General features: G+C 44.3%; 1 protein-coding gene across 5 annotated transcripts in view; it reads left to right on the top strand.

Moving 5' to 3' along the window:
- CCDC138 (coiled-coil domain containing 138) overlaps nt 1–26,739 on the top strand; it is a 216,307-nt gene that overhangs the window by 39,777 nt on the left and 149,791 nt on the right. For 4 of the 5 annotated variants that reach the window (XM_054721594.1, XM_054721593.1, XM_054721597.1 and 1 more), the window contains one exon: nt 22,757–22,876. In XM_054721594.1, coding sequence (XP_054577569.1) covers nt 22,757–22,876 — 120 coding nt within the window. Of the gene's footprint in view, nt 1–9,197; nt 9,248–22,756; nt 22,877–26,739 lie in introns of those variants that run through there. The other variant, XM_054721596.1, reaches the window with a different exon arrangement.

Raw genomic sequence — 26,739 nt, 5'->3', positions numbered from 1 at the left:
TCCACATTGTCCAACTTGTTGACATATAGTTGCTCATAGTATTTCTTTATCATCATTTGTATTTCTGTGGTGTCAGTGGTTACTTCTCCACTTGCATTTCCGATTTTATTTATTTGGGTCCTCTGTCTTTGTTTCTTCATGAGTTTGGCTAATGGTTCATCAATTTTGTTTAGCCTTTCAAAGAAACAGCTCTTGGTTTCATTGACTTTTTGTATTTTTTTTTTTTAGTCTCTATGTCATTTATTTCTGCTCTAATCTTTATTTCCTTCCTTCTACTTACTCTCGGCCTTTCTTCTTGTTTTCGTTATAATTCTTTAAGTTGTAGGGTTACATATTTTACTATTAACTTTTCTTATTTTTTTGAGGTATGCCTGTAGTGCTATGAATTTCCCTCTCAGGACTGCTTTTGCTGTGTCTCAGAGATTTTGGGTTGTTATATGTTCATTTCATTTGTATCCAGGAAGTTTTTGATTTTTTTCTTGATCTCATTGGTAACCCATTCATTGTTTAATAACATGAGATTTAGCCTCCATGTGTTTGAATGGTTTGGGGTGTTTTTATTATAGTTTATTTCTAATTTCATTTCACTATGATCTGATTTTAGTCTTGTTGAACTTGTAGAGACTTGTTTTGTGTCCTAACGTGGCCTATCTTTTTGAATGATCTATGTGCACTGGAGAAGAATGTATATTCTGCTGCTTTGGCATGCAATGTTCTATAAATGTCAGTTAAATCCATCTGATCTAGTGTGTCCTTTAGAGCACTGTTTCTCTGTTAAGGTTTTGTCTGTAAGATCTATCCAGTGATGTCAGAGCGGTGTTAAAGTCCCTACTATGACTGTATGATCTCTCCCTTAAAGTGCTCTAGAAGTTTTTGTTACTAGTATATATCCAGGCTCGTATATTGGGTCCATATATGTTTAACAGGGTTACATCCTCTTATTGGATCAATTCCTTTCGTATTATATAGTGACTTTGTTGTCTCTTGTTAGGCCCTCATTTTGAAATCTATTTTGTCTGATATGAATATTGCTACTCCAGCTTTTTTTTCTTTTCCATTTGCATGGAAAATTTTTTCCATCCCTTCACTTTTCATCTTGTGTATGTCTTTTTTTCTGAGGTGGGTCTCTTATAGACAGCACATAGGTGGGTCATGTTTTTGTATCCATTCAGCTACACTAAGCCTTTTGTTTGGAGCATTTAATCCATTTACATTTAAGGTTATTATTGATAGGTACTTATTTGTTGCCATTTTAATTCTGTATGCCTAGGTTTCTCTATTTCTTCTTTTCATTACAGCAGTCCGTTTTGCATTTCTTGTAATGCTGGCTTGGTGGTGATGTACTCCTTTAGCCTATTTTTTTTTTTTTTAAATCTGGTAAGTTCTTTATTTGACCGTCTATTTTGAATGATAGCCTTGTTGGATATAGTAATCTTGGTTTTAGATCCTTGCTTTCCATTACCTTGAGTACTTCATGCCATTTCCTTCTGGCCTGTAGAGTTTCTGATGAGATATCAGGTGTCAGTCTTATTGGTGCTCCTTTGTAGGTAACAGTTTTCTTTTCTCTTGCTGCCTTTAAGATTCTCTGTCTTTAATTTTTGGCATTTTAATTATGACATTTCGGGGCATGGATCTGTTTGGGTTTTTCTTGCTTGGGGTTCTCTGTGCCTCCTGGACTTGTGTGACTTTCATTTATCAGGTTAGGGAAGTTTTCTGCCATTATTTCTTCAAACATATTCTCTATCCCATTCTCCCTTTCTGCCTCTTCTGTTACACCTGCTATTCGAATATTGCTATGTTTCACGCTGCCCCACAGCTCCCTTAAGCTTTCCTGTTTTTTAATTGTTTTTTCTTTTTGGTTATTTGATGATTTTTTTCAATCCTGCTGCTTTTCATAGCCAGATATTATGTGGGTACCCTTCTCAGTTCTAGTGCTGTCTGCTGCAGGGACACAGCTTGGGGATTAGACTCCAGAGTTCTCAGTGGCAACCCCCCATAGCTGAGATATCTTTCTGGAACTTCAGTTGCTGTCCTTGAGGGCCTGGCCAGCCCTTTTGTGCCTCTGCCCCTCCCCACAGTCTCTATGCAGTTTCCATTTTCGGTCCTCTGTTGTCAGGTTCTCTCCCGCAAGTCTTCTGTTGATTATTCAGGAAGTTTTTCTGTATTTTAGTTGTAATTCCAGTTTGGTCCTGGGAGCATGTCCGTGCAGCATCCACTTATTGCGCCGCCATTTTTAATCTTGCTTCTTCATTTTTTATACATTAGGACACTGTGAAAGGCAGCAGCCCCTGGAGGAAGCAGAATGGATTTGGAGCTCCCCATAATCTTCAGCCCAAGAAAACTGCCACTCATTGACCTATCAGGCAGCTCCTTTCTGTTTCTTTATATGTCCAGTGACTTTTGGATTTAATCCAGGAACTTTTAGATATTATGCTGTGTAGATTTTGAATCCTGGTATAATTCTCTGGAGAATGTTAGTTTTATTTATTTATTTAAGCAGTCAGCCCAGTTAGATTTAGGCTGAAGTTTTTTCTTACTTTCTGTGGGCAATGATCCAATATCAATTCAGTTTTCAAAGCCTTTGTAGTGTTGCTTTGGAGTTGTCTTGTGCATATGTCACTTAGGAGTTAGTCTGAGATGCAATGATTTAAATGTTAGCTCAGTTTTTAAAGTTTTTGCTATGCTGCTGTGGGTCTTTTCTGTGTTTCTAGCATTGACGGTAGGGGATTAACCTGAGACTTGGTACGTATTTTAAAAAAATTTTTTTAGAGTGAAAGGAAGGGAGATGGAAGGAGGGAGAAAGAGGAATAGAGACAGACGGGGAGAGAGAGAGATGTTGATTGGCTGTCACCTGCATGCCCCCTACCAGGGGTTGAGCCTGCAACCTGGGTATGTGCCCTCACCAGAAGTCGAACCATAAACCTTTTGATGCACAGCCAACTGAGCCATAACGACCAGGTCTTGGGTGGTATTTTTTTATTTATGTATTTATTTAAAATTATTATCTTTATTCATTTTTCTTCTTAAACTTATATAAAATACACAGTTGTGTATAAATTGTAAGAGTACTGATTTTTATATATACCAATGAACTTAGCTTTACTAGAGAGCTTTATTTCTGCATATGGCTTTGATTTACTGTCTAGTGTCCTTTAATTTCAATTTAAAGGACTCCTTTTAGCATTTATTGTAGGGTAGATCTAGTAAGAATGAATTTCCTCAGCTTTTATCAGAGAATGCTTTGTTGTTTCTTTTATTTTTGAAAGGCAGTTTTATTGGTATAGAATTCTTGGTTGATAGGTTTTTTTCTTACAGTATTTTGTATCACCTCACTACTTTTTTTTTTCCACTTTTATTTGTATTTTATTTTATTATATTTTTTACAAATCACTTTTTAAAAAAAATATATTTTATTGATATTTTACAGAGAGGAAGGGAGAGGGATAGAGAGTTAGAAACATCTGTAAGAGAGAAACATCGACCAGCTGCCTCCTGCACCCCCCCCCACCGGGGATGTGCCCGCAACCAATGTACATGCCCTTGACCGGAATCGAACCCAGGACCCTTCAGTCCGCAGGCCGACGCTCTAGCCACTGAGCCAGACCGGTTTTGGCCAAATCACTTTTTTTTTTTTTATTAAGGTACTAGCATTCCCGTTGCAGGAAAAATCCTGCAATAGGATATCCTGCTGCACTCTACCCTGCCTCCGTTCCTCCCTTGCCGCCCACCCCACCTTCTCCTCCAGCCCGCCCGCGTTTCCCTTCGCCCCCGGCCCCGCCTCCGTTCCACCCTTGCCGCCCGCCCCGCCTTCTCCTCCAGCCCGCCCGCGTTTCCCTTCGCCCCCGGCCCCGCCTTCGCTCCACCCTTACCGCCCGCCCCGCCTTCTCCTCCAGCTCGCCTGCGTTTCCCTTCGCCCACGGCCCTGACTTCGCTCCTCCCTTCTCCTCCCCCCGCCCCCCTGGCTTGCTTGCTTCTTCGAAGCTTTACTCCCTTTTGCAGCTCTTGGCTTCTTTCAACACTGTCTTGATATGCAAATTAGCCGCCATCTTTGTTGGGGTAATTTGCATACTCGTCCTGATTGGTTGGTGAGCGTGGCTTGGCTGGTGGGCGTGGCTTAGGTGTAGCGAAGGTGCGGTCAATTTGCATATTTGTCTATTATTAGATTAGATTATATGTGTACATATCTTACCATTGCCCCCCCACCCCATTCCCATATATGCCCTCACCCCCCAGAGTTTTGCATCCGTTGGTTATGCTTATATGCATGCATACAAGTCCTTCGGTTGATTTCTTATCTTCCCCACCTCTCCCTAACCTTCCTGCTGTAATTTGACAGACTGATGCTTTACTGTCTCTGTATCTATCTTTTTGTTCAACAGTTTATAATGTTCTTTATTATCCATAAATGAGTGAGATCATGTGGTATTTTTCTTTCATTGACTGGCTTATTTCACTCAGCATAATGTTCTCCAATTCCATCCAGGTTGCTGCAAATGGTAAGAATTCCTTCTTTTTTATGGCAGCATAGTATTCCATTGTGTAGATGTACCATAGTTTTCTGATCCAGTCATCTGCTGATGGGCACCTAGGCTGTTTCCAGATCTTAGCTATTGTAAATTGTGCTGCTATGAACATAGGGGTGCATATATCCTTTCTTATTGGTGTTCCCAGTTTCTTAGGATATATTCCTAGGAGTGGGATTACTGGGTCAAATGGGAGTTCCATTTTCAGTTTTTTGAGGAAACTCCATACTGTTCTCCACAGTGGCTGCACCAGTCTGCATTCCCACCAGCAGTGCACGAGGGTTCCTTTTTCTCTGCATCCTCGCCAACACTTGTCGTTTGTTGATTTGTTGATGATAGCCATTCTGACAGGTGTGAGATGGTACCGCATTGTTGTTTTGATTTGTATCTCTCGGATAATTAGTGATGTTGAGCATGTTTTCATGTGTCTCTGGGCCTTCCTTCTGTCTTCTTTTGAAAAGATTCTATTTAGGTCTGTTGCCCATTTTTTTATTGGATCATTTATCTTTCTTTTATTAAGTTGTATAAGCTGCCTGTAGATGTTGGAGATTAAACCTTTATCAGTGATAACATTTGCAAATATGTTCTCCCATGCAGTGGGCTTTCTTGTTGTTTTGTTGATAGTTTTTTTGCTGTAAAAAAGCTTTTTATTTTGATATAGTCCCATTTGTTTATTTTCTCTTTAGCTTCCATTGCCCTAGGGGCAGTATCAGTGAAGAAGTTCTTTTGGCATATGTCTGAGATTTTTGCTGCCTGTGGATTCCTCTAGTATTTTTATGGTTTCCCATCTTATGTTTAAGTCCTGTGTCTATTTTGAGTTTATTTTTGTGTATGGTGTAAGTTGGTGATCTAGCTTCATTTTTTTGCATGTATCTGTCCAATTTTCCCAACACCATTTATTGAAGAGACTGTATTGAATCCACTGTATGTTCATACCTCCTTTGTCAAATATTAATTGAGCATAGTGGTTTGGGTCAATATCTGGATTCTCTATTCTATTCCATTGATCTATATGTCTGTTCTTGTGCCAGTACCAGGCTGTTTTGAGAATAGTGGCTTTGTAATACAGCTTGAAATCTGGTATTGAGATCCCTCCTACTTTATTCTTCTTTCTCAGGATTGCTGTGGCTGGCTATTCGGTGTCTTTTTTTATTCCAGATGAATTTTTGGAGAGTTCTTTCAAGGTCTGTGAAATATGCCGTTGGTATTTTAATGGGGAGTGCATGAATCTATAGATTGCTTTGGGTAGTATGGACATTTTAATGATGTTGATTCTACCAATCCATGAACATGGTATGTTCTTCCATCTGTTTACGTCTTCCTCTATCTCTTTTTTCAGTGCTGTGTACTTTTCCGCGTATAGGTCTTTCACCTCCTTAGTTAAGTTTATTCCTAGTTATCTTAATTTTTTTGGTGCCATGGTAAATGGGATTGCCTTTTTAGACTCTCTTTCTGTAAGTTCACTATTGGTGTATAGAAAGGCCATTGATTTCTTGGCGTTAACTTTGTATCCTGCTACATTGCCGAATTCATTTATTAAATCTATTAGTTTTTTACGGAGTCTTTTGGATTTTTTATGTACAATATCATGTCGTCTGCAAATAAAGACAGCTTTACTTGTTCTTTTCCAATTTGGATGCCTTTTATTTCTTCTTCTTGTCTAATTGAAATGGCTAATACTTCCAGTACTATGTCAAACAGGAGTGGTGAGAGTGGGCATCCCTGTCATGTTCCTGTTCTTAGGGGAAATGGTTTTCGTTTTTGTCCATTGAGTATTATGTTTGCTATGGGTTTATCATATATCGCTTTTATTATGTTGAGGTATGAGCCTTCTATTCCCCCCTTGTTGAGAGTTTTTATCAAAAAAGGGTGTTGGATTTTGTCAAATGCTTTTTCTGCATCAGTTGATATGACTATGTGATTTTTATCTCTCAATTTGTTTATGTGATGTATCACGTTTATTGATTTGCGGATATTGTACCATCCTTGCATTCCTGGGATAAATCCTACTTGGTCATGGTGTATGATCTTTCTGATGTACTGCTGAGCCGATTTGCTAGAATTTTGTTGAGGCTTTTGGCATGTATGTTCATGAGGGATACTGGCCTGTAATTCTCTTTCATTGTGTTGTCTTTATCTGGTTTTGGTGTTAGGGTGATGCTGGCTTCATAGAAGGAGCTTGGAAGTGTTCCTTCCTCTTGAATTTTTTGGAATAGTCTGAGGAGGATAGGTTTTAGTTCTTCCTTGAATGTTTGATAAAACTCCCCTGTGAAGCCGTCAGGCCCCGGGCTTTTGTTTGCCGGAAGCTTTTTGATGACTGCTTCAATTTTGTCCATAGTTACTGGCCTATTGAGCTGTTTAGATTCTTCCTGATTGATTTTTGGGAGGTTATATTTTTCTAGGAATATGCCCATTTCCTCCAGGTTGTCCAGTTGGTTGGAATAGAGTTGTTCGTAGTATTTTGTAACAATCCTTTGTATCTCAGCGGTGTCTGTTGTTATTTCATCTCTTTCATTTCTGATTTTGTTTATTTGGGTCCTCTCTCTTTGCTTCTTGGTGAGCCTGGCTAGAGGTCCATCAACTTGTTTATCCTTTCAAAGAACCAGCTCTTGATTTTGTTGCTCTTTTGTATTGTTTCTTTGGTCTCTATGTTGTTTATCTCCGCTCTTATCTTTGTTATTTCCTTCCTTCTGGTTACACTGGGCTTTTCTTGCTGCTCTTTTTCTAGCTCTTTGAGTTGTAGGGTTAGGTAATTTATTACCATTGTTTCTTGTTTTTTGCAATAGGCTTGTAGAGCTATGAACTTCCCTCTCAAGACTGCTTTCGCTGTGTCCCATCGATTTTGGATTGTTGTGTTTTCATTGTCATTTGTTGCCATGATGTTTGTTATTTCTTCCTTGATCTCTCTGGTGACCCAGTCCTTGTTTAATAGCATGCTGTTTAGTCTCCATGTGTTTGATTTCTTTGGATTGTATTTATTGTAGTTGATTTCCAGTTTTATGCCACTGTGATCTGAGAAGATGCTTGATATAATTTCTATGTTCTTGAATTTGAAGAGACTTTGCCTGTGACCCAGCATATGTTCTATGTTTGAAAATTACCCATGTGCACTTCAGAAGAATGTATATTCTGTGGCTTTGTTGTGAAATGTTCTGAAGATGTCAATTAATTCCATCTGATCTAGTGAGTCATATAGGATTGATGTTTCTTTGCTGATTTTTTGTTTAGAGGATTTGTCCAATGGTGATAGTGGGGTATTAAAGTCTCCTACTATGATTTTATTGCTATTAATCTCTCCCTTCATATCCTCCAGGAGTTTTGTTTATGTATTTGGGTGCTCATATATTGGGTGCGTATGTTTACCAGAATTATTTCTTCTTGTTGGATTTCTCCCTTTAGTGTTATGAAGTGGCCTTCCTTATCTCTTGTTATGACATTTACTTTGAGGTCTATTTTGGCAGATATAAGTATTGCTACCCCAGCTTTTTTTTCATTTCCATTTGCTTGAAAGATATTTTTCCATCCCTTCAATTTCAATCTGTGTGAGTCTCTTGTTCTGAGGTGGGTCTCTTGTAGACAGCATATATATGGGTCATGTTGTTTTTATCCATTCAGCCACTCGATGTCTTTTGATTGGAGCATTTAGTCCGTTTACATTTAAAGTTATTACTGAAAGGTATTTGTTTGTAGTCATATCTATTTTTGTGTCTGTATTCCTTCTTACCTGTTTATTTCTTCTTTTTACAGTATTCCCTTTAGCATTTCTTGCATTGCTGGTTTGTTGGTGATAAACTCCCTGAGCCTTTTATGTCTTCGAAGCACCTGATTTCCCTTTCACTTTTGATTGATAGTCTTGCTGGATATAGTATTCTTCGATTCAGTCCTTTGCTTTGCAACACTTTGTATACCTCCTTCCATTCTCTTCTAGCTTGTTGTGTTTCTGTTGAGTAATCATTTGACAATCTGATGGGTGTTCCTTTGTAGGTAACTCTCTGTCTCTCTCTTGCCGCCTTTAAGATTCTCTCTTTATCACTTATATTTGCCATTGAAATTATGACATGTGTTGGTGTGGGTCTTTTGGGGTTGATCCTTCTTGGGACTGTCTGTACTTGTGTAACTTTTATCTTTCCCATATCTGGAAAGTTTTCTGTCATTATTTCTTCAAAAGATTTTCTAATCCCTGATGCTCTTCTTGTCCTTCTGGCAGCCCTATTATACACATGTTACTTCATTTCATGTTTTCCCGAAGCTCCCTTAGGCTTTCCTCTGCTTTTTAATTTTTTTCTCCAATTGCTGTTCAGATTGAGCTTGTTTCTGTACCTGATCTTCTAAGTCACTAATTCGGTCCTCTGCTTCTTCTAGTCTACTGTTGAAACTTTCCATGGTGTTTTTGATTGTAGCTATATCACTTTTCATTTCTTCCTGATTCTTGCATAAGTTGTTGATTTTCTCATCCATCCGATGTATAAATTCCACGACCATTACTCTGAACTCCTTTTCGGTCATGTTGCAAGCTTCAGTTTCACTAATTTCCTTTCTTATTTTCTTTCCTCTGTGAATTGTTTCGTCTCCCCATTCTGACTATCACCAGAAAGCTCAAGCTTCAGTTTCCGTGTACCTGGGCCGTGTGCTGTGGGGACTTCGTTCCACCTGAGTTTCACTGAAGTGCTCTGACACTAGGACGTGTGGCTGCCGTTGGTTGGTGGGAACCAGGCTTGCCCAGGGTCATTGTCCCCGGTGTTCCGTGTGGTCTTGTGTGCACACTTAGAATCAGGGGTCCTGTCTGCCCCACACTGTTGGTATGTGCCGAAAATGAGATCCTTAGCATGTGCCAGGAGTCAGAGTTTCCCTGTGTCTGCACCAAGAATCGAGTGTCAGAGTCTCTGTTGCCTTGTGCAGTTTCTCGTTGTGAATCAGGGTCCCTGTGTGTGCATGCACCAACAATTGGGGTCGCTGGCTCTTAGTGTGAATGCGCTGTGAGTCAGGGATCCCAGGCAGCTGTGTCCAGCGTGCCAAATTCCCTGAAGTGGAGCTGCGTCCTGTGTGTGCTCTCTCTACCGAGACAAACGGGCTAGGGCTTCCCACAGTCTCAAATTCCTGAAGGGGAGCTGCCTCCGTGCACTCTCCCAGATTCCCCGAAGGGGAACGGAGTCTGACCTGTGTGCCAAATTCCCCAAAGGGGAGCCCCTCTGTGCGCGCTCTAAGATTCCCTGAAGGGGAGCTGTGTCCCGCAAGCCAAATTCTCCCAAATTCCCTGAAGAGGAGCCCTCTGTGCGTGCTCTCAGATTTTCCCGAAGGGGAGCTGTGTCTGTCCTGCGCGCCAAATTCTCTAAAGGGGAGCACGTCGTGCGTGGGCGCTCTGCAGCTTGGGCGAGGGGCGGGTCTATCAGTTACTATGGCGCTATCTGCGCGCCTGCGGGGAGGGGGATAGGCTCATTGACTCACGGAAATCTGCTGCCGGGAAGTCTGGATTCTTGTTGTCTGTTGGTCTGAAGCTGTGATAGCAGTTCTCTGTCCCCAGTGGCTGCAGGGTCCTGGTTTGTGTCTGAAGCCAGGATCCGAGTCTCAGGCAGCTCTGTTTCTCAAGATGGCGTGGTCTCCGCGTCCGCACCAGCCGCCGAGATGTGTCCGCTTTGTGCGTGGGGCTCCGCTGTCTAGGACTGCCCGGTTAGGCAGCCCCTTGGAAGACGTGCAGAATCTAACTGACCCTAGCTCATACACACACACACCACACACGTCTACACTCTCCTCTATGGGTTCCTCACTCACACTCTCTCTCTCCCTATCTTCCTGCCGGTCGCCATCTTTTCTCCTATCCACTCACCTCACTACTTTATAGCCTCCAAAGTTTCTGCTAATAAATCCATTGATGATCATATTGAGTATCCTTTCTTTTGCGATTGCTTTCCCTTACTGTTTTTGGGATCCTCTCTTTGATTTGTTTTCGACAGTGAGATTATAATTTGTCTCATTGTAGATCTCATAGGCTTTTCTTAGTTAGAATTCATAAGCTCCTTGAGTTTGTAAATTTATGTATTGCATTAAATTTGGGAAGTCTCTTTCAATAACCTTTCCTCCTCTTTCTTTCTCTCACCTTCCTCTGAGACTCCCAAATGTATATATTGCTCTTTGATGATGTACTTTTCTTCACTTTACTTTTGTTCATTCTTTATTCTTTTTACAAGTCATACTGAATAATTTCAAGTTTCCTATATTCACATTCACTTATTATTATACCTGTTCACATGTGCATTTGAACCCCTCTAGTGAATTTTAAATTCAATTATTATATTTTTCGGGTCCCAATTTTGTTCGTTTTCTTTTTATAATGTCTATTTGGTGATATTCTCATTTGTTTATATATAATTTTCCATAATTTATTTAGTCCTTTGTGGTTTTCTTAGTTCTTTGAGCATATTTAAGAGAGTTATTTTAAGGTCTTTATCTATTAACCCTTTGCAACTAGCTTGCTTTTTTCTCGATTTCTTTATTCTACTCGGGATTTAATTTTTTAAATACCCCAGATTTTACAAAGCACGGCAGTAGAATAAAAAACTGGCGTTTCTTTTCATACAAACTTATTTATTTGGATTTTTTTATATTTCAAATTATTGATACATTCAAGAGTATAAAAAGAGCTGCTACCGATGCTAACCTTGTCGAGTCACACTCGACATCCGAGTGCAAAAGGTTAAGTCTGGTGCCTGTGCTTCTTAAGGAATGGTTTCAGCCAGTTTATTTTCTTCAATTGTTTGAGCCTTGTTTTTAAGTTTATTTGTATGTCTTTTTGAAAATTAAAAATGGAACTGCCCTATGATCCAGCATTTCCAATTCTGAGAATATATCCAAAGAAACCTTAAATACCAATCCAAAAGTAGATGTGCACTTCTATGTTCATTGCAACATTATTCACAATAGCCAAGATTTGGAAGCAGCTCAAGTGCACATCAGTGAGTGCTATTTTTAAATTGCGCTCTTATCTCTCCACCTTTGCTCTGCAGCTTTTGGTCTGTGCTGAGCCTCAGGAGATCCGGGGTGACCCAGATTTGTACAAGTCCATATATACCAGAGTGAAAGGATCCTCCTTCTAATCTCTTGTCTCCAAGATTCTCTCCACATTTCGCTCACAGGGGCCTCTTTTCCTTTTTTCTCTAGGAGTAAATGCAAAGTTTTTCTCAGAGTTTTAGCAGCCTACACTAAAGCTGTACTTTGCAATGACTGAGGCCTGCCCTGGGGCAAGACTGCTAGAGAAAATGAGAAGGGAAAAACCTCAGGAAACTACTTACTTTAGGTTACTTCAAGTTTTCACTTCTTTCTACCATTTCCTGCTTTGTTTACTTTTCACAGTTTTTACTTTTCACAGTTTTTGTGCTTTGTCTAGGGCAGTGATGGGCAACCTTTTGAGCTTGGTGTGTCAAACTTCGCCAAAAAACTGAGCATAACTCGGGTAGTGTGTCACTTTGAGGAAAAAACATTATTTTGCAAATGTTTCATCCTCAGGATCAGCAAATGTTTCATCCTGGGCATGCGGCCGCCTCAGCGGCCGCGTGTCATCAGAAATGGCTACGCGTGTCAGTGCTGACACGCATGTCATAGGTTCGCCATCATTGGTCTAGGGGTTTTAGTTATAATTAGTAAGAGAAATAGGGTATAGTGGTCTTATATCTTGCCATACTGCAAACGAAACTCATATATTTTCAATATCTTTTGGATGTGTAAAACTTGGGAAATGATAATATTAACCTGATTTTTAAAGTAAGTATATTTTTAAATTTAATTTTTCTTTCTTTCTTTTTTTTTTAATCCTCACCTGAGGATATTTTTTAATTGATTTTAGTGAGAGTGGAAGAGAGAGGGAAAGACAGAGAGAAACATCGATGTGAAAGAAATGCATCAATTGGTTGCCTCTTGCTCGCACCCTGACCAGGGCCTGGGCTGGAGAGGAGCCTGCAACCGAAGTATGTACCCTTGACCGAATCAAACCCTGGCCCCTTTGGTTTGTAGGCCGACACTCTATCCACTGAGCCAAACTGGCTAGGGCTTAAATTTTAATTTTCAATTACAATTTATATTCTATATTATTTTGTACTAGTTTTAGGTGTACAGCATAGTGATTAGATAATCATATACTTTACAAGTGTTCCACCCAATATTTATAGTACCCAACTGGCACCATTTATAGTTATTATAATATTATTGACAGTATTCCATGTGCTGTACTTTACATCCCAGTGACTATTTAGTATCTACAAATTTGTACTTCTTAATCCCTTCACATTATTCACCCAGTACCTCAATTCTGCTCCAATCAGTCTGTTCTCTGTATCTATGAGTCTGTCTATTTTGTTTGTTAATTTATATTGTTCATTAGATTCTTACAAGTAAAATCATATGTTATTTGTCTTTCTTTGACTGATATTTCATTTAGCATAATATCCTCGATGTCCATCCACATTGTCACAGATGGTAAGATTTCATTCTATTTTTTATGGCTGAGTAGTATTCCATTGTAAATATGTGCCATAATTTTTTATTGATTTCAGGTCAACCACGCTGGCTGGGCTGTACCACAACTTTTTTATCCATTCATCTATTGATGGGCACTTGGGTTGCTTCCTTATCTTGGCTATTATAAAAAAATGCTGCAATGAACATAGGGATGTATATATTCTTTCAAATTAGTGTTTTGGGTTTCTTAAGATATATACCCCAAAATGGAATATCTGGGTCATGTGGAAGTTGTATTTTTAATTTTCTGAGAAACCTCCATACTGTTTTCTGTAGTGGATGCACCAATCTGCATTCCCACCAACAGTACATGAGGGTTCCCATTTTTCCAAATCCTCTCCAGCACTTGTTGTTTGTTGATTTATTAATGATAGTCATTCTGACAGGTGTGAGGTAATATCTCATTGTGGTTTAAATTTGCATTTCTCTAATGATTGGTACATTGAGCATCTTTAAAAAAAAAAAAAATATATATATATATACTAGTGGCCCGGTGCACGAAATTTGTGCACGGGGGGGGGGGGGCAGGTGTCCCTCAGTCCAGCCTGCACCCTTTCCAATCTGGGACATCCCTCTTGCAATCCGGGACCACTGGCTCCTAACTGCTCACCTGCCTGCCTGCCTGATCGCCCATAACACTCTGCCTGCCAGCCTGCTCGCCCCTAACTGCCCCCGCTGTCAGCCTGCTCGCCCCCAACTGTACCCCCCGCCAGCCTGCTCGCCCCCAACTGCCCCCCCCCCTGCCAGCCTGCTCGACCCCAACTTCCCCCCCTTCCGGTCTGCTTGTGCCGAACTTCCCTGCCCTGCCGGCCTGCTCTCCCCTAGCTGCCCCCCTTGCTGGCCTGATCACCCCCATCTGCCCCCCCTGCGGGCCTGCTCGCCCCCAACTGGTCTCCCCTGCCGGCCTGCTCGCCCCCAACTGCCCTCCCCTCCTGGTCTGATCGCCCCTAACCACCTCTGCCTTGGCCCTGCCACCATGGCTTTGTCCAGAAGGACGTCCGGAAGGTCTCCTGGTCTAATTAGCATATTATCCTTTTATTAGTATAGACTAGAGGCCCGGTGCACGAAATTCGTGCACTGGTGGGAGGGGGGATAAGGGGGGTGTGCCCCTCAGCCCAATCTGCACCCTCTTCAATCTGGGACCCCTCAGGGGATGTCCAACTTCCAGCAGTTGGACATCCCTCTCACAATCCGGAACCGCTGGCTCCTAACCACTCACCTGCCTGCCTGCCTGGTTGTCCCTAACCCCACTGCCTGCCTGCCTGCTCGCCCCTACCTTGATCTCCTGCCAGCCTGATTGCCCCTACCTTGCCCTCCCCTATCAGCCTGATCACCCCAAACTGCCTGTGCCTTGGCTCCCCGTCTGGCCTCCCTCTGGAGGCACCACCCCCATAACCCCAATGCTGCTGCCACTGCAGCTGGTTATGGCTGCCTGAGCCTTGGTCTTTGTAGCCACTGCGGCTTTGCCTGGAAAGATGTCCGGAAGACAACCACTCTAATTAGCATATTACCCTTTTATTAGTATAGATTTGGGGACTGTTACAACCACGCAGAACTTGAAGAAAACACATGGCCCTGGTCAGTTTGGCTTAATGGAGAGAGCATCGGCCTGTGGACTGAAGAGTCCAGGTTTGATTCTGATCAGGGGCACACATGCCTGGGTTTCGGGCTCAATCCCCAGTAGGGGGCCTGTGGGCGGCAGCTGATCAGTGATTCTTTTTTTTTTTTTTTTTAATATATTTTATTGATTTTTCACAGAGAGGAAGGGAGAGGGATAGAGAGCTAGAAACATCGATGAGAGAGAAACATCGACCAGCTGCTTCCTGCACACCCGCCACCGGGGTATGTGGCCGCAACCAATGTACATGCCCTTAACCGGAATCGAACCTGGGACCTTCCAGTCCACAGACCGACGCTTTATCCACTGAGCCAAACCGGTTTCGGCTGATCAGTGATTCTTATCATGGATGTTTCTATCTCTCTCTCCCTCTCCCTTTCTGAAATTTTAAAAATATATATATATTTTAAAGAAAACACATGATCTTCACTTTGGGCTTTGTCATCTTACAATATCCTTTGTGCAGTGTTTTAACTTCCCTCAACTTTCCTTTACCCACCTTTAAAGTGCAATCTATTTTGGGGAAGATGATCAGGAAAGTGATTCCAGTGGGTAGAAGTTTTTTTTGGAGGGGATGGGTCATGAAGATATTTAAAAATTGAGCATGGTGATGGTTGTACCACTCTGAATTTACTTTACAAAACCAGTTCATTGTACACTTTAGGTGACATGTACAGTATATGGGTTATATCTCAACAAAGCTGTTCTTTTATTTCTTTTTAAATAAAGACCAGTCTTATAATCAGTTGCAGATGTTTTCAGAGGCCCCTCAAGATTTGCTTACCTTGTCCCAAATCACGGCTGTGATTCCCAGTTGCCTCCAGTCCTGGTGGATCTGGATGGTGTGGTTTGCAAAGGAGAAGGTGGCAAGAGGCTTATGGAATTTCGGCAACCCCATTCCCCCAGTCTCATAGGGCACCAGGGCCATTCCCACTGTGCCAGCTCTGCTCTCTTTAACCTGTTGGGCAAAAGAATCCTGCGTGCTCTGGCCAGAAAGTGCATTCTTTCTTAGGTGGCCCGAATGCTTTTTTTAAGGTCGTTTTATGGATTCAAAAGAATAAACAGAGATGTGGAAAGCTTTTGTCAAAATCCTTTAACATGGTTCTTCCAGTCTCATGGGAAATGAGATGTGGCTCTGAATTCATCCCAAAGTGTGTCTTTGGGCAAAAGCACCCAGAACGGCACAACTCCTGCAGAATGCCCCACACACTTTGCTGTCAGGACTCAGGGGGGCTTGAGGGTGAGCGAGGCGGCGGTGCCAGCACAGGACCTGGGAGAAGGTAGCGCTTTCTACACTGCCCAGGCCATGTGGACTACAGCAGTACCCGCCCAGGTGGGCAGGGTGTTTCTGCTGTTTTGTTTTGGTCTGGCCTCCACCCCGTCAGCCACGGACCTGTGCCTGCACTGAGACTGAATGGTTTGATGGCCCTACTTTTTGGTGGACAGTGGATGCACTCCCAGAGACTGGCAGTTAGACTCTGGTGGCTTCTGAGTCCCTTGCGGGGAGAGCCCGGCCCTAGGTCAAGAACAGACTCAGGCGTCCTCGGCCAGGAGGCCTCCTTGGGCTAGGGGCCGCCACAGTTTGAAGGTTGGCCATGACCCCAATCCTGGCAGGGGTCTCCTCTGGGGTGCTGGCAGGCCTGGGCTAGGGCTGCGGGCTGTTTGGAGGCCGGTCACGCCCCGTGCCCACATCCAAGGCATGTGCCCTTGACCGGAATCGAACCCGGGACCCTTCAGTCCGCAGGCTGACGCTCTATCCACTGAGCCAAACTGGTTTCGGCAGTAGATTGTCTTTTTGTTTTATTGATGGTTTCCTTTCTGTGCAAAAACTTTTTAGTTTGATGTAGTCCCTTTGTTTATTTTTTCTTTTGTTTCCCTTGCACAAGGAGATATATCAGAAAAAATATTGCTGAAAGAAATGTCAGAGATTTTACTGCCTATGTGTTTGTTTGTTTTTTTTAGGGGTTTTATGATTTCGACTCTTAAATTATTTTTTTAAAATGTATTTTTATTGATTTTAGAGAGGAAGGGAGAGGGAGAGAGAGATATAAACATCAGTGATGAGAGAGAATCAGTGATTGGCTGCCTCTTGCATGCCTTCCACTGGGGATTTAGCCCGCAACCTAGGCATATGCCCTTGACCGGAATTGAACCCAGGATCGTTCAGTTTGCAGGCTGATACATTTCTCTAATGATTGGTACATTGAGCATCTTTATTTTTTTGTAATATATACATATATATAGTATATAATAAAGAGGTAATATGCAAATTGACCCTCACGCCCTCATGTCATAAGATGGCTGCCCACCATGTTGTCACAAGATGGCCGCCCCCACATTGTCACCAAATGGCTGGCAGGGGAGGGCAGTTTGGGGGGATCTGGCCTGCAGGGGAGGGCAGTTGGGGGTGATCAGGCCGGCAGGGGAGGGCAGTTGGGGGTGATTGGGCCAGCAGGGGAGGGCAGTTGGGGGCGATTGGGCTGGTAGGGGAGCAGTTAGGCGTCAATTATGCTGGCAGGGGAGCGGTTAGGGGGTGATCAGGCTGGCAGGCAGAAGCTGTTAGGGGCAGTCAGACAGGCAGGCAGGCGAGTTGTTAGGAGCCAGCAGTCCTGGATTGTGAGAGGGATGTCCGATTGGGCCTAAACCGGCAGTTGGACATCCCCTGAAGGGTCCCAGCTTGGAGAGGGTACAGGCTGGACTGAGGGACACCCCCGTAGTGCACAAATTTCGTCCACCCGGCCTCTAGTATGTATATATATTTGTTTACGTTCACTGAGCCAAACTGGCTAGGGCTCGAGTCTTAAATTTAAGCCTTTCATATATTTTGAGTAAATTCTTGTCTAATGTGTAAGAAGGTGGTCTAGTTTCATTTGTTGCATGTATCTGTTCAATTTCCCCATCACCATTTATTGAATAGACTGTCTACCCCATTGTATGTTCTTGCCTCCTTTGTCATATATTAATTGACCATATAGGTGTGGTTTTATTTCTGGGCTCTCTATTCGATTCCATTGATCTATGTATCTTTTTATGATAGTACCATGCTATTTGAAACACAATAACCTTGTAGTATAGTATAGTTTGATATCAGGTAGCATGTTGCTTCCAACTTTGTTCTTCTTTCTCAAGATTGCTGTGGCTATATGGGCTCTTTTGTGGTTCCATACAAAGTTTTTGATTATTTGTTTTAGATCTGTGAAATATGCCATTGGTATTTTTATAATTGTGTTGTACCTGTAGATTGCTTTGGGTAGTATGGACATTTTTCTTTTTACATAGAATTTTTAACTTTATTTTAGCTACCAACCTATAAGATACAAACCAATCAAAAACATGAAAGAAAAGTTGCTTGAAACAGGTATATACAGATACACTATACAAAGTTATTCCTGTGGGAAAGGATGGTCTTAGCTAGGGGGCAAAAGAGCATGTTAGTTACACCAGTAATAAGAGTCTCATTCATTAAGGAAAGCAACAAACAACTAAAGCCACATGAGCACCAAAATTCATGAGATCAGTTTTTAAAGGTTCCCTTAATCATAAAGATTTCTAATGAAAACGGGAACCCCTTTTCTCCTGTAGACTTTCCAGCTCACTATTCAGGAGATTTGAATACTTCTATTAGGGCAGTTTAGAAGTATACAGGAAGCCTACCTTAGCCTTGAATGGTGACTTCTGCCCAATATGTGGCCTCTTTTTCCTTTGTTAATAATGCAATCCAAGTGAATATGCTGTGGGAAAAATCGTAATTTATACAGTGCTGCCCTCTGATAAAAGGGAAACAGCACTCAAAGCAGAAGGCCACAGAGGGCTCCTTGCAAATCCAGTAGAACTAAGAGAGGGCTTTAACTTTCCAAATAAACTTTGCAACTGGATCCAGGTGGAACATTGCCCTGCAGTAAGGAGTAGTGTATATGCCAATGAGCGGACTCAGCTTCCAAGTACTGTTACAGTGGCTTCCTCAGTCATCTTCTCTCTCTCCCATTCATATAAGTGAGAAAATACACACCTTAGCCTTGATTCTCACTCTCTACAAATCCGTCTGTACAGAGGGGTTTGTCTCTAAGTCTAGAACCTCAGCACAGGGTTGAGACAGTTCATGAAGTACTACTCTCTTTCACAGGCCAGGGTAGTATGGTAGTTTATTTTTTTTGATGCAATTGTAAATGGTATGGTTTTCTTAGTTTCCCTCTCTGAGAGTTTATTATTGGTGAATGAAAATGTAATTGATTTCTTTCTTCTATTTTATTTTATATGTTTTATTAATTTTTTTACAGAGAGGAAGGGAGAAGGATAGAAAGTTAGAAACATGGATGAGAGAGAAACATCGATCAGCTGCCTCCTGCACACCCCCCACTGGGGATGTGCCCGCAACCAAGGTACATGCCCTTGACCGGAATCGAACCTGGGACCCTTCAGTCCGCAGGCCAACGCTCTTATCTACTGAGCCAAACCGTTTAGGGCTGTAACTGATTTCTGAAAGGTTTTTTTGTAACCTGCTACTTTACTGAATTCATTTATTAGTTTTAGTAGTTTTTTTGGTGGAATCTTCAGAGTTTTCTATGTACAATATCATGGCATCTGGGAATAATGAGAGTGTTACTTCCTCCTTTCCAATTTGATTTCTTCTTGTCTGATCACTATGGCTAGGATTTCCAGTACTATGTTGAATAAGAGTGGGGAAAGTGGATATCCCTGTCTTGTTACTGATCTTAAGGGAAATGTTTTAAGTTTATCCCTGTTGAGTCTGATATTAGCTGTAGTATGTTTCCTCTATTCACACTTTGCTGAGAGTTTTTAATCATAAATGGATATTGGATTTTGTCAAATGCTTTTTCTGTATCTATTGACATGATCATATGATTTTTATCCTTCATTTTGTTTATCTCATGTATTACATTAATTGATTTGCAAATATTGAAACAACCTTGCATCACAGGAATCCATTGTATAAAGAAGTGTATTTGTGACTACATATCCTAAGTTATTTAAGGAATCATTTAATGTAAAAATAAAATTACATAAACCTAATTTTTGTATATGATTGGATTTTTAAACATAGTTTCACAAGAAGGAATGCTTGGAATCTCAGAGCTCTCCATCCTACTTTTATTCTTGTGTTTTGTTTTTTTCTCTTTAGATTTGTCTGCTGTTTTAAGTATAAAGATACCTGCTGTATTTTAAACCTACCAGACCTGAGGCCCTGAATCTGACTGTCCCCTATACCTGGGCTCCTGAGCATTAAAGAGAAAAAATCAACATGATATAGAAAAATGTTAGTTACATGCAAACAAGTGGTTAGAATAAGATGGAACTTGGAGACATTGTAGAAAATAGGTAGTAGGCAGAGTACCAAAAATTAGGTACAGCGGTATAGCTGCAGATTCGGAAATTACCGAAAAATCGGTACAGCGGTCTGGTAGGGTTAATGGTGCCTATAGGATTACTTGGAAGAAGGAAACTCACTTTTTTATTTCCTTTGTAAACTTGCTTTTTCAAATACATTAGAAATAAATGGAGAGTAAGGGGTGAAAGAACAATAAGTATTCATACTTTAAATTTAAAACATGCTATCTCATTTAAAAATAATTAGAGGGGAAATTGATTTGAATAATTTATAAAACTGATTAAGCAGAGTCAAAGAATCAGATACATCCTATCTAATAAAAGAGTAATATGCAAATTGACCGTACCTCTGCTACACACAAGCCACGCCCACCAGCCAATCAGGAGCAAGTATGTAAATTAACCCAACCAAGATGGCTGCAGCCTCAGAGAGATCAGGAGGCTTGAGTTTCCCCAGCTATGGAGGAAGCCAAGCTTTCCACCTGCCCTAGCTGGCCAAGGCCTCTGCTCAAGGCTACAAAGTTTCAATTATAGAAGATAAATAAATCCCAGATACCAGGGCCTCTGCTTGGGTTGCCGGGGGTCATGGCCGTCCTGCAAACCACCACAGGCCCTTCATCCAGGCTGCCCCACACCCCAAGGGAACCCCCACCCTGATCCAGGACACCCTTCAAGGCAAACCAGCTGGCCTCCACCCATGCACCAGGCCTCTATCCTATTTAATAAAAGAATAATATGCAAATTGACCATCACTCCAATATACAAGATGGCTGCCCCCATGTGGTCAAAGATGACTGCCCCCATGTGGACACAAGATGGCCACCACAAGATGGTCAGCTGGGGAGGGCAGTTGGGAGAGACCAGGCCTGCAAGGGAGGGCAGTTGGGTGCGATCAAGCCTGCAGGGGAGGGCAGTTAAGGGTGACCAGGCTGGCAGAGGAGGGAAGTTGGGGGCGACTGGGCCTGCAGGAATGAGAGTTGGGCGGGACCCAGGCCTGCAGGGGAGAGCAGTTGTGGGGGGGGACCAGGCCTGCAGGGGAGGGCAATTAGGGGAGACCAGGCCTGCAGGGGAGGCAGTTAGGGGCAAATAGGCTGGCAGGGGAGCAGTTAGGCATAAATCAGTCTGGCAGGGGAGTGGTTAGGGGGTGATCAGGCTGGCAGGCAGAAGTGGTTAGGGGCAATCAGGAAGGCAGGCAGGCGAGCAGTTGGGAGCCAGCAGTCCTGGATTGTGAAAGGGATGTCCGACTGCCCGGATCAGGCCTAAACGGGCAGTCGGACATCCCTTGAGGTGTCCCAGACTGTAGAGGTTGCAGGCTGGGCTGAGGGACACACACCCCCATGCACGAATTTCATGCACTGGGCCTCTAGTCCTACATAATAAAAAGGTAATATGTAAATTACCATCACTCTGCTACACCCACGATTGGGCCAGCGGGAGACGCAGGGGGTGGGACTCGGGGTGGCTGGGGTGGTGATTGGGCCGGCAGGACGCTGAGCTCGTGTCGCCAGCGGCGGCGCGAGCTCAGCGTCTGCGCTATGGCTGTGCTGCAGCACAGATGGGCCTCTGGGGCAGCGAGCCGGGCGTTTGGAGGCCCCGGGTGACGAGGCGGCACGGGCAGGCGGGTGGCGTGGCCGGGAGCCTGGCGGCAGTTGGGCCGCAAGAGCACGCGGCGGTGTCCGCAGAGGACGCGGGTTTCCGCGCAGCCCGGGCCGGCTGAGGGAGGGCTCATGAGGGAGCCGGAAGGCAGAGGAGTTGGCGGCGGCTCCAGCCTTCCTGGGCGGGAGGCGAAGGCAAGACCCCCAGCCTGGGCTCCGGCCGCAGGAGGACCATGCCTCCACCCCGCCTCGCCCTAGGGGCCCAGGGACTTTGGAGCTGCTGGCCACACTGGGTCCCGACCAGCGGACAGACAGCCTACATGTGCATGATTAAATCATGCACTGGGCCTCTAGTATATAATAAAAGCCTAATATGCTAAGTGTCCAACCATTCACCATTCGACCATTTATCCAGTCCCTATGATGTGCACTGACCACCAGGTTAGCTTGCTGCTGGGGTCTGGCCGATCAGAACTGGGCGAGATGGGCTGGACATGTCCTAGAGCCCTCCCGTTGTCCCTCTCTGGCCCCGATTGTGCACCAGTGGGGTCCCTTGGCCTGGCCTGTGTCCTCCCGCAATCTGGGACCCTTCAAGGGATGTTGGAGAGCTGGTTTAAGCCAAATTCCCCACAGGCCAGGCCGAGGGACCCCACATGTGCACGAATCCGTGCACTTGCCTCTAGTTTTATTATATATGTTAATTTTTTGAGATGTAAAACAATTGTAGCCACTTTATGAGGACAAGAAATTATTTTTGTCTGTAGACTATTTCTTCTACTTCTTCAGGGTAACTTAAACGTTAAATTTCAATCTTTAAAGCTATGAGTAACTATTCTCTGGAAGGATCTGAAATCCTTAGTTTTACCATTCTTCGATGTCAAATGGAAATTATTTCACTGAGTTTCTGTGGTGAATTTTCTGAGCAGAAGCTTTATTGCAGCTTAATATGTTTTAATAGGTATTTCACAATTGCGTTTAATGCTTGGTTAGTATTTTGATTGATTATACAGTTTTTATAAATTATTTTCAACATTAGTCAAGTGTGCTTAAACATGCTGATTAAAGTTCTTTTGATTCAAGGAGTTCTAATTTTTAATTTATGTTTAGTTCTGTTAGTGACAAGGAATCCTTACCTAATTTTTAAATAAGATTTTTTTTCCTCCTAGCAACATGATGCAGAAGTTACACACTTAACTGAGGTTCTCAAGGATAAAAATAAAGAAAGCAAGAGGCTAAGGTCTTCTTTTGATGCCTTGAAAGAATTGAATGATAATTTAAAAAAGCAGGTAAGATCCATTTTAATATATATTAGATTATAAGACATTCTTGTTACTATATGTTTAGATTAACAAATTATAAGTCAATCTTAGAACATCTGGCTAGAGAAATGTTTGATTAACTTTGCTTATAGCTTTATTAGAAAACTAGTGGCGCGGTGCACATCAAAAGGGGGTCCTAGAGTCAAGTTCCCGCCCACCCACATGCGCCTCAAAATCGCATGAGACCCAGACCCGGCTGTGGCGCCCCCTCCCATTGGGCTAAATCCAGACCTGGCCAGTCCCACCCTTGTCAATCCCTGCTGGGCAGGGGGCATAGCCTCAGGTCCCCTGGCCTGGCGCCAGGATGGGGGGCATGCCTTGAGGTCCCCCGTCAAGCCCTTCCAAGTGGGGGACACAGCCTGAGGTCCCCGTCAAGCCCTGCTGGGTGGGGGGCATGGCCTGAGGTCCCCCGGCCTGACGCCAGGGCGGGGAGCACGGCCTGAGGTCCCCTGTCAAGCTCCACCAGCAGGGGGTTGCAGCCTCAGGTCTCTCATCAAGCCCCACTGAGTGGGGAGCACGGCCTGAGCTCCCCTGTCAAGCCCCGCCAGGCAGGGGGTCGCAGCCTCAGGTCCCCTGGCCTGGTGCTGGGGCGGGAGGCATGGCCTGAGGTCCCCCATCAAGCCCTGCTGGGTGAAGGGTGCGGTCTGAGGTCCCCCGTCAAGACCTGCTGGGCGGGGGGTGCAGTCTGAGGTTCCCCGGCCTGGTGCCGGGGTGGGGGGCATGGCCTGAAATCCCCTGTCAAGCCCCACCTGGTGGGGGGGCATGGCCTCAGGTCCCCTGGCCTGGCGCCGGGGTGTGGGGCGTGGCCTGAGGTCCCCCAGCCTTTCGCCAGGGCGGGGGGTGCGGCCTGAGGTCCCCTGTCAAGCCCCATGGGGGTGGGGGAGGGTGTAGCCTCAGGTCTCTGCTGATTGCTAGTTAAGGCTCCTTATGGGAACTTGGCTTCAGCTGTGGGTGCAGCCATCTTTGTGACGGAGTGGTGGTTAATTAGCATATTCCCTCCTTATTAGATAGGACTAGAGGCCAAGTGCACAAATTCATGCAGGGGTGGGGTCCTGCCAGCCCCAGTTGGCGGATTGGGGCCGGGCCTGTTGGGAGGAGGAGACGGCAGGAGGTTGGCTGGTGGGCCTGCCCTGATTGGGGCTGATCAGGGTTGGGCCGGCTGCGGGGAGGGTCCGTGGGCGATTGGCGGTGGGGAGGGAAGAGGGAGGCCCTGCCCCCGATTGGGGCGGGGGTGCTGATTGGGGATGAGACCGGCCCTGGGTAAGGGCTGTGGATGGTGGGCCAGCTGGCCCAGCCCCTGATTGGGGCCGGGGGAGTTTGGCTGGCCACCCCCACCCCCAATTGGTCCAATCAGGTGTGGAGCTGGCTTGGGGCAGCGGCTGCAGCCAATAGGATGGTGGGGGCCCATCTGGGGTAGGGCTGGCCAGGGGGAGGGGCTGCAGGAGGTTGGCTGGCCGGCCCCACCCCCTGTTGGGGTAGGGGGGATGATCAGGGGTGGGGTTGGCCGAGGGGAGGGGCTGTGGGAGGTTGGCCAGCAGCTCCATCCCCCAAGCAGTGGGTGTCATAGCGACTGGTCGTTATGGTCATTATGTTGTTATGGTCTCTGGCTTTTTATATATATAGATTCTTCCAATATAACATATTCTTAAGCTTTTGCTTTCTCATCACCTGTTCTGGCAACCAGCTGAGAAGTTTGGCAAGTTGAAATTTTTGAAAATATAAAAGAAGTACTATATTTAAAAACAAGCAAAAGGAAAAACCCCAATAACCTGGGGACTTTTAACTACTTTTAAGTGCTTATTTAACATTCATTTATTTTGTGGGTATCTATTAACACGTTAAGCGCCATATCAGTCACCAGTGACTGACACTAGACTTTCCGTCTGGAAGACAAAACAGGCTGGGCGCTTAACATGTTAATATACTAGGCACTGTACTAGGAAGGAGGAGGTCTACGTTGTTCATACTCCTATGAGTATAGACTGGTATCATATTGCATTATAATTATTTATTTATGTAAGTGGTATAATTTAAAGTAGTACTTGATTATATTAAAGTTGCATAACAAATAGTTTTGTGCATTTTATTGGGTTTCTTTTTTTCTTTTTTCAACTTCCCTTTGCCAGTTTTTGACTGAAAATGTGAAAGTGGGGGTATATGTTGAAGATGGGCAGGAGAAGGTATTTGTGGGAAGAAGTGGATGAGCGGAATGGAATAAATTCAGTCACTTTAACAATTAAAGCACTGGGCTGGGAAAGTTTATGGATTCTAAAACTTAACTAAACTCAGAGTCTCAGAGTTAATTTGCCTCCTGGGATCCCTTAGTTGGCTGTGTGTTTTCTGTTTTTATTCTTTTTTTTTTTATCCTCCCCTGAGGATATGTTTTTATTGACTTAAGAGAGATAGAGAAATATCGGTCAGTTGCACCTGTATGCTTCCTGACCGGGGATCAAACCTGTAATCTGGGTATGTGTCCTGACCAGGAATTGAATCCACAACCTTTTGGTGCATGGGACGATGGTCCAACCGACGAATCCACCTGGCCAGAGTTCTGTTTTTATTCTTGATATCCCCCGATGAGTCTTGAACTGCTTGTTATAACATTTCTACTTTGCAGTGATAATTAAGTACCCTATTTTTCACTTCATTTAGTTCTTTCGCTTCCCTGAGTTTATTTGTGGTCTCCCACAATTGGAATATGACCTTGACTTACTGTTGTCTGGGAGTTTGCTCTATCCCTAGAGAGATTACTTTTTCCCATCACAATATCAGTCTAGCACTCAAAAAAGACAAGGATTTCTTTTTTTGCTAGCATAGGTACATCGTTGCCCATCCCTATCTCTAGGTTTATATTTATACTAGAGGCCCGGTGCATGAAAATTCATACACTGGAGGGGGGGACCCTCAGTCCAGCCTGCCCCCTCTCACAGTCCGGAAGCCCTCAGGGGTGGGAGGCGACCCGGTGATCAGGAGAAGGCGACCCCCCATCATACCTCTGCTGCTGCCACTGCCAGCAGCACAAGACTTGGCTGGACCTGGGTGGCTGGGCAGCTGCCACCCGAGGGTTGTCTGTGCCTCAGTCCGGCCCTGGGCAGCCAGGCAGCCAACATCTGAGGCTTGCCTGCGCCTCGGCCTGGCCCTTTGGCGGCTGGGGGGCTGAGGGGACTGGGGACTCCTGAGGCAGGTGTGTGGAGCAGCTGGGACTGCCTGGGGGCGGGCCTGGCCTTGCTGTGTGCCTGCTGCCCTGGCGTGGCTGAGAGGACTGGGTGCCGCCCTCTTGTGGCTGTGGGTGCCACCATCTTTGAGGGTTGGGCAGTCAATTAGCATATTCCCTCCTTATTGGCTGTGGGCACCACCATCTTTGGGGGCATGTCAGTCAATTAGCATATTCCCTCCTTATTGGCTGTGGGAACTGCCATCTTTGTGTCGGCATGAGGGTCAATTAGCATATTCCCTCTCTATTAGATAGGACTAGAGGCCTGGTGCATGAAATTTGTGTACTGCGGGGGGAGGCCCTCAGCCCAGCCTGTGCCCTCTTGTAGTCCAGGACCTCGTGCTCCTTACTGCCTGCCTGCTCGCTGCTCCTTACAGCTCAGCTCACTGCTCCTTAGTGCTGCTGTGGAGGTGGGAGAAGCTCCCACCACTGCTGCTGTGCTTGCCAATAGTGAGCCCGACTTCTGACTGAGCGGCGCTCCCCCTGTTGGAGGGCATTGACCACCAGGGGGCAGCTCCTGTGTTGAGCATCTGCTCCCTGGTGGTCAGTGCACATCATAGTGACCGGTTGTTCTGGTCATTCTGCCATAATGGTCGCTTAGGCTTTTATTATATAA

Source organism: Eptesicus fuscus, chromosome 9, assembly GCF_027574615.1.
Source record: "Eptesicus fuscus isolate TK198812 chromosome 9, DD_ASM_mEF_20220401, whole genome shotgun sequence".
In the NCBI taxonomy this organism is placed as follows: Eukaryota; Metazoa; Chordata; class Mammalia; order Chiroptera; family Vespertilionidae; genus Eptesicus; species Eptesicus fuscus.
Note: the sequence above shows the minus strand (reverse complement) of the source record. Positions and strands in the feature narration are given on the sequence as shown.